This window comes from Apus apus, chromosome Z (genome assembly GCF_020740795.1).
Source record: "Apus apus isolate bApuApu2 chromosome Z, bApuApu2.pri.cur, whole genome shotgun sequence".
Taxonomy (NCBI): domain Eukaryota; kingdom Metazoa; phylum Chordata; class Aves; order Apodiformes; family Apodidae; genus Apus; species Apus apus.
The window spans coordinates 68,204,574-68,214,494 of record NC_067312.1 but is presented as its reverse complement, the minus strand read 5'-3'; the positions used below and the strand labels follow the sequence as shown (position 1 = coordinate 68,214,494).

The 9,921-nt window shown below is 49.3% G+C and overlaps 1 protein-coding gene across 1 annotated transcript; it reads right to left on the bottom strand.

Moving 5' to 3' along the window:
* Nucleotides 1–2,071: 2,071 nt before the first annotated feature.
* LOC127396034 (forkhead box protein J1-like) lies at nucleotides 2,072–9,567 on the bottom strand. The gene is made up of 5 exons (XM_051643585.1): nucleotides 9,471–9,567; nucleotides 6,907–6,987; nucleotides 5,837–5,920; nucleotides 4,239–4,771; nucleotides 2,072–2,857 (listed from the first exon to the last, which is right to left on the bottom strand). The coding sequence occupies exons 1-5, from the start codon at nucleotides 9,565–9,567 to the stop codon at nucleotides 2,072–2,074; spliced, it is 1,581 nt and encodes a 526-aa protein (XP_051499545.1).
* Nucleotides 9,568–9,921: the final 354 nt, after the last annotated feature.

The window sequence follows — 9,921 nt, the reverse complement described above, 5'->3', positions numbered from 1 at the left end:
AGTGGATATTGTCTATCTGGACCTCCAAAAAGCATTTGACATGGTTCCCCATAGAACTCTCATAAAAAACCTGGCTGCTCATGGCCTGGATGAGCACACGGTCTGTTGGATCAAGCACTGGATGGACAGTCAGGCCCAAAGAGTGGTGGTCAATGGAGTCAAATCCAGGTGGGGCCAGTCACAAGTGGTGTTCCTCAGGGCTCAGTGTTGGGACTGTTTCTGCTTAACATCTTTATTGATGATCTTGATAGGGACATAGAGTGTATTATCAGTAAGTCTGCAGATAACACCAAACATCTAAACAAACAATGTGTTCCACATGCTGGTTTGAGGCACAGAAACAGCTTATTTTGGTGATGAAAATATTCCCCGTGTAGGAAGCAGAAAATAAACAAATAAACAAACAATAGATACTGGTTTTGTAAAAGCTATTGCTATTTTACATTAGGGATAACTGTAAAAGAAATTACTTCTTAGAAGCTGGATGTACCCAAGAGCTCATGTGGCAATGTTTCAGCACTTGGGGAGCAGATACCCAGTTTGTAGCAGAAGAGTGGTTAGCAAGTTGGCTAAGTCCCAATCCAAGGGAAGAAAGTTGTACCACCTCACCATAAAAGGGCAGAAACAAACAAGATGGAGCCAGCCTTATAGGCAGGGTGTGGCAGCAGGTAAAGAGGGGAAGGACATCAAGGGGTCATCTTAGGCGTCCTGGGTGGGCTGTCAACCTTGGAGTACCTAGCCAGTGGGGAAACCAGGGGGGGAGATCTGGGTCAGGATTAGGGAATAAAAAACTGGGCTGAGTGCCCCCCTGCTGTGCCTGCTTTGTGGGTCACCCGCTCTTGTAAGAACGTCAGTAAAATGTGCTTCCCTGAGGAGTCTGTCTGAGCCTTGGCTGTCGGTGATCGTGGTGTTTCTCACACCAGCCCTGCCCTGCGGGTCTTTTTGCAGGTTCCTTTTCCCTGTCTTGAACATGTCACTCCCAGAGGCACATCCAGCTTCCCTACTTGGCTGGGCCTTGGCCAGAGGCCGGGCTGGAATTGGAGCCAGGGGGGCTTCCAGCAGCTTCTCACAGGAGAGACCCTTGTGGGCCACCAACCCCCCCCAAACCCCACTAGACCAAAACAAGGATTTTGGGTACAAAAAATACAAATGCCAGGTCAGTTCTGGGAGGACCCCAGTTTCCTCTGCTTCTCTCCTGCAAGGCCAAGTGCTGGATCCTTTACAAAACCTATTGCTGCTGCTTCAGGAATTCTCCCTTCCATAGTCTTGGTTTACAGAAAAACAGACATAGTGAAAGGAGTGTAAATATAAAACATTTAACCAATTAAACAATTATTTAATTAAAGTGTGAATATAAATAATTTCAACAATTAAACATCAAAACAGTTGAACAATTAAACAGTGTAAATAAAAAAATTTAAGGAATTAAAGAGCAAAATGGTGAAACAAATAAGCATTGAAAATAAAATATATTTAAACAGTTAAACCGCAAACCAGTTAATTAGTGTAAATATAAAGCATTTAAACAATTAAACAGCAAAACAGTGAAACTATGAATGTAAATATAAAACTTTTAAACATTTAAACAGTGAAATGGTGTGAAAAAAACCACTGAAAAGATAACATACTTAAACAATTAAATAGCTAAACAGTGAAGGCAATTTAGGGTAAACAGAAAACATTCCAACAATTAAACAGTGAAAAAGTGAAACAATTCAAAAGTGAAAATATGAAACATTTGAACAATTAATTAGTGAAACAGTGAAGCAATAAAACAGTGTAAAAATGAAACATTTAACCAACAGTGATATAATTAAACAGTGTAAACGTAAACCAGTTCAACAATTAAGCAGCAAAACAGTGAAACAATTAAACAGTGTAAATATGAAACAGTTAAGCAATTAAACAGTGAAACAGTGAAACAATTAGTGAAAATATCAAACAGCTCCAAAACTGCATTTCCCCTAGCCTCCTACTACAAGAAATTCTAAAGCTAAAAATGCAGGTTTCTTTGAATAGATAATATAGAATAGATTATACAAAAACATCAGGAGAGGCAGACTTGCTGAATTTATAGACCTTTTCCTTTTCCTGCCTCTGGCAAAGGAGTGTCATTCCATTCAAACACCTCCTCCATGTTGACAGTGTTGTTGAGGCAATCGTTTGTCCCTTCGTCCCAGGGATTCTGCAGGAAAGCAGCAGCCATGAAGGTTTCATCCCACCCCAGGCTTTTCTGGTGGGATTCAGTCTGGACCTGCTCCTGCCCCTGGGGACCCTCGGTGTGCTGCCCAGGGACTGTCAAGTCCAGGTCATGCACGGTGGGGTTGGTTGGAGACAGGAGGTCCAGATCCTCAAAAGTGGGCAAGTCTGCATTCAGGTTGGTGTCGAAGATGCCTTCCCAGTCCAAGTCACCTTTCAAGGATCCCAGCTCCTCCTGTTCTTCCTGGGTCAGCAAGGCAGAGTTAGAAAGCCGAGCCACCTTGGCCGGTCGGTTGGGTGAGAGCTGCTGGTGCCTCTGCCCTGCTTGGCCCTCAGACGGATCCCAGGTCTGGCTGCTGGGGGTTTCTGCCAACTCCTCCAGCAGCTGCTGCGACTCTCTGCTGCCCCCGAGGACGTTAGTGGGGGTGCAAACTGAAGTGGCCGGGCTGGCATCACACTGTGGTTCTTGATGGGCCGTTTTTGTGAAGGCTGGGTGGATCTGCCCTGGGGACCTCCTCCGCTTTCTGAAGGAACCTTTCTTGAGCTGGTCAGTGCACAGGGGATCCATCTTCCAAAACCCTCCTTTCCCGGGCTCATCCTTCTCTCGGGGCACCCTGATGAAGCATTTGTTCAAGGAGAGGTTGTGCCTGATGGAGTTCTAGGCACAAAAGAGAAACAAAGCCAGAGTTGAATGCTTGTCTGCTGCCACAGCACCAACCTACCTGTGGATGCTGGGGGAGAGGCCCCTTTTCAGCAAGGACCTTTGGAAAAAAGAAAGCAGAAATGGCAACGTCAAGCCTGGAGCCAGGCTCTTTTCAGTAGTTGCCAGTGACAGGCTGAGGGGCAATGGACACAAGCTGGAATGCAGAAGTTCCATTGAAAGATGAGAAAAAACTTCCTGACTAGGAGGGTGACAAAGCACTGAACAGGCTGCTCAGGGAGGCTGTGGAGTCCAGTTCTCTGGAGATATTCAAAACCTGCCTAGATGCAGTCATGCCTGCACCTATTGCCTGTGTTGAGGAGAAAATACTTGGCCAAAAAAACTAGGCAGCATCCCTCCCTGCATCCAGGCTGAAGAAAGGAAAGAAAGACAAGAAAGAAAATAGGAAAAGAAACCAAGAAAGCTAGCAAGGAAAAAAGAGAGGAAGAGAGGGAGGGAGGGAGGGAGGGAGGGAGGGAGGGAGAGAGAGAGGAAAGAAGAGAAAGAAAGAAAGAAAGAAAGAAAGAAAGAAAGAAAGAAAGAAAGAAAGAAAGAGAGAAAGAAAGAAAGAAAGAAAGAAAGAAAGAAAGAAAGAAAGAAAGAAAGAAAGAAAGAAAGAAAGAAAGAAAGAAAGAAAGAAAGAAAGAAAGAAAGAAAGAAAGAAAGAAAGAAAGAAAGAAAGAGAAAGAAAATAAAGGAAAAATAAAATCAAGAAACAGAAAGGAGGTCTCCAAATGCCCTACCTGCCAGGTAGGATCGGCATGTCGGAAGTAGCAGAAGTTGTCCATTATCCATTGGTAGATGGCAGAGAGGGGAGAAAATACTTGGCCAAAAAAACTAGGCAGCATCCCTCCCTGCATCCAGGCTGAAGAAAGGAAAGAAAGACAAGAAAGAAAATAGGAAAAGAAACCAAGAAAGCTAGCAAGGAAAAAAGAGAGGAAGAGAGGGAGGGAGGGAGGGAGGGAGGGAGGGAGGGAGAGAGAGAGGAAAGAAGAGAAAGAAAGAAAGAAAGAAAGAAAGAAAGAAAGAAAGAAAGAAAGAAAGAAAGAAAGAAAGAAAGAAAGAAAGAAAGAAAGAAAGAAAGAAAGAAAGAAAGAAAGAAAGAAAGAAAGAAAGAAAGAAAGAAAGAAAGAAAGAAAGAAAGAGAAAGAAAGAAAGAGAGAAAGAAAGAAAGAAAGAAAGAAAGAAAGAAAGAAAGAAAGAAAGAAAGAAAGAAAGAAAGAAAGAAAGAAAGAAAGAAAGAAAGAAAGAAAGAAAGAAAGAAAGAAAGAAAGAAAGAGAAAGAAAATAAAGGAAAAATAAAATCAAGAAACAGAAAGGAGGTCTCCAAATGCCCTACCTGCCAGGTAGGATCGGCATGTCGGAAGTAGCAGAAGTTGTCCATTATCCATTGGTAGATGGCAGAGAGGGTGATTTTGGGCTTCCCACTGGCTTCCATTGCCATGCAGATGAGGCTGGCGTAGGAGTACGGCGGCTTGAGGTGTGGGTTGGTCTTGTAGTCCATGTCTTCCGCCAGCTGAGGGCACGTGGCCATGGTGTGCTGCACCGGCCTCGAGGAGGAGGAGGAGGAGATGGGGTGGCAGGGAGTGGGGGGCACGCCCATGCATGCCGGGTCAGCAGCCAGGGGTGAGCAGGGGGCAGCAAAGCTGGGGGCCCTGGGACGGTCGAGGGGGTCTGGGATCCACGGGGGCCTGGCCATGTGGGTGTCCTTGACAGAGAATTCTGTCAGCCACGTGAGGCTGGGCAGGCTGTCCATGCTGGCCGAGCACCTCTTCCTGCCCTTCCCGTTGTCGTCGGGCCACCCCTCAGCCATGTCTCGGCTCTTGCCTTCAAGGGCTGCGCGGGAAGGAGAAGGAGGTGACAGGGCAGCTCCTGCAATAACGACAGAGAGAAGGTTGCGGCTCCCCAGGGCACAGCCGCTCTCCTGCACCCGCGCAGGGCCGGGGTGCTGCCGTTCCTGGGTGCTCCGGGTGCTGCTGGGCGAGACCCATCCCCTGGGTGCTGCGCACCACAGCCCCGGTGCCTCCCCCGGCGGGCTTTAGCAGCTCTGAATCTTGGGTAAATGCCCTCAAACCCTGTGCCCAGTGCCTCCCGCCGCCCGGCAGGCCGGAGCTGCCCCGCAAGCCTTCTTCGGCTGAAGCGAGAAATCAGAAACAAAAGAAAACACCGAACCCACAGCAAACCCTCCAACAGCCCTGTCGTCCCACACAGGGAGGATGTTTCTCCCACCCGCCAACAGGACAAAATCTCCGGATCCAGCACCTCAAGCCCCGCCCCGCTGCCCCTGAACTCCCCTCGAGTTCAGGCTGTTCCTGCTCCTCCCTTCACACTTTCGGGGTCCCTAAAACAACCCGAGGGGGGAGAGGGCGGACCCACCCCACGCACCCGCTCACTACGATCGACCTGGGGGATTCAGCCCCCGGCTCTCCTCGGGCTGGGGATGCAGCTTTGGGCTGAAAACCCGGAACCCGGTGGGTTTGGGGCCAGGAGAGAGCGGCCGGAGCCGGCCGTGCCGAGGCCGCGGCTCCGCGGGAAGGATGCGGGGCTCCAACCGCCGCGGGGGGGAGGCGGGCGCGGGGCGGGGCGGAACCAGCAGCCCCGCTCCTCCAGACAGGCTTTTCTCTCCCAAAACAGAAGCTGGGGGGGCAGCCACACGTTGCTCCGCTGCCTGAATCCCAGGGCCAGCACTCGGCCCTCGCAAAATCCTGCCCCGCGCTGAGTGGGACCCCCGAAGTGCTCGCTGCGGGGGGCGGGGAGGCGGGCAGGGCGGTTAAACACAACAAGAAATCACAGCACAGCCCTGCCCTGCGCGCACCCCCCGGCCCGCACGGCTGGCTTTGCCCCAGCAGCCGGTCTGAGCCCTCGGCGGGCCTGTCCCACCGCCCTCCGCTGCCAGCCCGCCGCTCCCCGCTGCCGCCGGCCCCCGCCGCCCCTCACCTCGTCCCGGCGACGTCCCCCAACTTCCACGAAGTCCCTCCACAAGTTCTCCAGGCGCCAGGAAGCTTCTGGATAAATACGGAACTGGAAAATAAAATGTAAAAAAAAAAAAAAAAAAAAAGATGAAGGAAAAAACCGAAGGCAAAAGCCGTAAGAACCAGCCCGTGGGGAGGGTCGCTGCGGTCCCCCCGGGGCCGGGGTGTCCCCGCGCACCCCAGCCCTGCCTGCCCAGCGCCGGGACCTGCGGCCGCCGGCGGGAACGGCCGCTCGCCACGGCTCGGCGCGTGCTCTGCCTGGCCCTGGCCCCGCCCCCGTAAACACCTTCCGGCCCTGCCATTGGCCCGCGCGTTGCCAGGGCTGCCTCTGGCTCCGCCCCGTACGAAGCCTCCCGCCCTGCCATTGGTCCTCGCGTTGCCATGGCGACCCGGGGCGTCCGTGCCCGTCCGGGCCGAGGCTGGGCCGGGCGGGAGCAGAGGCCGGGACGGGGCCGCTGGCAGGTTGTGTGGTGGGACCTACCGCTTAGGACTGACTGACCCATGTTCAGCTGCTGTTCACGTGGAGCCCTGCTCCGCTTCAGCCTTCGAAGCTCTCCTTTGAATAGCTGCTGCGACTGCCGAGACCTGCATCCCAAGTCATCAGCTCCCAGCACACGTTTTCTTCCGCAGCACCGGAGAGATTTCTCCTGCACGAACAACTAGCTCCTTAGTGCTCTTCTTCTTCTTGGCCTTCAGGAAAGGCCCCATCTGGGTGTCCTCATCCGGCCCAGGCCAGGCTGTTCCTGCATAAGCTTTGCTTGTATTTGCACCTTCTCCATCCTGGCAGGGCTTGGAGGAAGCAGCATTTAGGATGGCAGGATAACATGACTTGGAAGGGACCTTGCGAAGTGTTTTCAGACACTGCAAGTAGCTGGGCTGGTTTTGTGGAGGTGCCTGGGGGACGGGTGAGTGGGTGCTCTCAGCCAAAGAGGGTTTCCACCCACAAAGCCCCAGAGACCCCAGCTGCCCTTACCTTGTAACCACAAAATTACTTTGGACACTTTGTCAACATAAGATACCCTTTATTAAACGTACCTTTCAAATTCAAAACCTGCTCAAAGCCAAGTTGTAAGCAGCAATCTGGTTTCCTTCCTTCAATCCCTGACGGGTGGGTCCCTGTAACAAGGACAAAAGAGTCCATTTATTTTCATCTGATGCTGCCAGCACCTGTCCACCCCTGGTCATTTCTGGCAGCCATAGACCCTCTGAGTGAGCAGCAGGCATCTGCACAAAGCCATTCTGTGAGCTCACCTGGCTGATGTCCCCACAGCCTGTGCCAGGTGCCACGTTAGCCATAGGAGGCTGTGAGATCCTACCTAGCTTTGGGGAAATGGGTCCGCGAGTGGTTTTTGAGATTCAGGTCACGTTTAGAAGATGCCATCAGTATCTCTTACTGACTAGTCACTACACATGCAAGAACATGAATGTCCTCTTGTGTAAGTGTTGCCTGATCCAACTAAATGGTATTGTGACAGGACTTCTTTCTCTAGATAACTCTCCAGAAGAAACAGTAGCTAATCTCCGGTTATTCTTCCCTCACAGGATGCTTTTCTTTTCCACCTTTGTCCATTAGATAATTTCCAGATGTATTGGTTTTCTCCTACCCTCTCATCTAATCTTTTCTGGAGGTTTCTTTTACATGTCATTCAGGAATAGATATCAAGGAGATGCATTTCATTCCATGAACCATCTCTTTATGTGGTGATGTATTTGGTATTATAACAATTCACAGGCACTTTTTTGGTAAAGAAGATAACCCGTGCCACAAAGTTGCCCAAGGTAAAAGAAGAAGTAAATATTCTTAAATATTTTACTAGAACAGCAGAATGCATTCTGGGGGCAACACATTTTCTAGCTCAGCTGGAACTGACTTGAATCTGAATGGACTCTGAAAAGAATGAGAGCAGCCGAGTTCAAGTGGAAGGCCTCAACCTCCTCACTGTAGTTGGGTGACACAACACTGCTTGTCTTGCCTATTCATTCAACATCGGTGCTCAGAAGTATCAAGAGCAAGAATAAATTTGACTTTTGCATTCCTGTTACGTTTTCTTTTGTATGTTTGCAGTGTGCTATGAAAACCCATTTGTGCCCAGGAAAGGACAAGGGCGAAACCAGAATGTGGTTCTGTTCTCAGTGTGGTACCAGATGAAGTGGCAAGAGACTTAAGTGTTGCTTTTCCATACTTTTCTGCTCTGGTTTTAGGGGACCTGCCACAAGGCATGCCCAAGCAGCCATGATTTAAGATGAAAGCCTCAAACCTTGCAGAGAAACATGTGCTTCCAGGGAACTGAAGGATTAAGAAGTCATGAGAAAGGAGTTCCTAACTGTTCTGGGAACAAACTGTAAGCCCAGTTGAATGAAAACACTACTTCAGGGGAGTTTTAGAGAATTAAGGAGAAAAACAAACAAATAAAAAGGAGTCTTGAGGACTTTTTCATCTCGGCTTATAGGGTCACCAATGCCACTGTTATCATCAAATCTTCGCTTCTGTGTCTCCCTGTTTCTGAGTTGGTCTTCTTCCCTTCCATGCAGTCTAAGGCATTCATTTGATTTTGGCAACAAGACATTGCTTGCTGGGGATTTTTCCTTAGATTACTGAGCACCCAGGGGGAAACAAGAGTGGCCATTGAAATTGTGTGGTACTTCTTTGGCCTCTCCTTTGCTTGCTTGCTTTTCATGCCTTTGTTGGTTGCTTTGTGGCCACAATGTAAAAAAATTATAAATATATCATTGAATTAGAACTTGGATTTTGATAATGTAACATATTCAAGAGCCTTTTTCTATATGCTCGATGATGGCATGAGACATCTTACATTGGCATGACTGACAAAATAAAGAATCTGGGGACATATAAATCATTAGAAGTCACTCTATTCTTTCTGACAGTCTAGAGCACACAGTTCTCATTTTAAAATGGAATGGCTTCAACCACTGCATAGAAATCTGCCCCTTACACATTCTCCATGCCCTCCCCCAAATCCTGTGTGAGCAAGAACGGGGATGCAATACATGAAGTACTCTTATCCTTCAATTGTTTAGCTCCTGTTGTACTACGGAGCTCTACAGAGTACTACAGAGTTTACAAGGGTCTCCTGGGGAGTTCTGGGCATTGCAGCTCAAAACCTCTCATGTAACAGATTTCAAGGATATTGCAAAAATCAAAGCAAGGATGGGAAGGGAGATTATTTCAAAGTACAATTGATTTCACTCATTCACCTGCATGCTGTCACATCCACCTATCTGCAAGCAGCTAAATGTGTACTTCCACCTAGCCTGGACAGAATGACAGTGGACAAGAGACAGGTGACAAGATACACAACCTTTGCAGATCGCTTTATATCCCCTGGATTGTCCCTGCTTGGTGTTCTGAGAAGGAGCATGTAGATGTGATCCTGATGAAGTGCTAGTGTGAGTGCCATCAACACCTGCCCCTCTCACAGCCCTGTTTCTGCTTGTCCTGAGTTTTTCATGCTCAGGTGTTCCTCTTCATCCCTGGTCCTACCAGTCACCAAACCACAGAAATGCTTCTACTTGAAGGGGACTGAGGAGGTCTCTTGTCCAACCACTAGCTCAAGGCAAGGTCAACAATAAACACAGACCTGGATACTCTGGGTCGTCGTCACTCAGGTCTTGAAGGCTGGCCTTTGGGCTCAGGGATCCCACAATCTCTCTGGGCAACCCACTCCAGTGCTTCATGATGCTCACAAGGATTTTGGTTTTGAATCCTTGTCTCCAGCCTGAACCTCTCTAGTTTCAGGAGATGCCACCATCTGTCACCCTCCCACCAAGCAGTGCTGGGAAGAGCCTGTCCTCATTCCCTTGATGCCTTCCTCAGAGGCAGTGGGGTGTGATGTGAGGTGCCCCAGCACCTTCTGGGCTGCACACTGGGGTGCAGTGATATTTGGGCAAGGACCAGGGGTAGGACAGCCTGTCATGAAACCCTGAGAGCTGAAGTGGTGAAGTCCCCAAGCCATAGGTTCTCGTGCTGCTCAATCAGATAAGGGGTGAGCAGTGATGGAATATTTGGAGTTCTACCCAGTTACCAGCACT

What these genes read in the sequence shown, in the direction of transcription:
- LOC127396034 (XM_051643585.1), bottom strand. Translation starts at nt 9,567, where the DNA reads ATGAAGCACTGGAGTGGGTTGCCCAGAGAGATTGTGGGATCCCTGAGC. An exon ending in GGGGACGTCGCCGGGACGAG is followed by an intron (nt 4,772 to 5,836) that starts GTGAGGGGCGGC and finishes TCGTTATTGCAG; the next exon opens with GAGCTGCCCTGTCACCTCCT. An exon ending in ATGCCGATCCTACCTGGCAG is followed by an intron (nt 2,858 to 4,238) that starts GTAGGGCATTTG and finishes TTTTGTGCCTAG; the next exon opens with AACTCCATCAGGCACAACCT.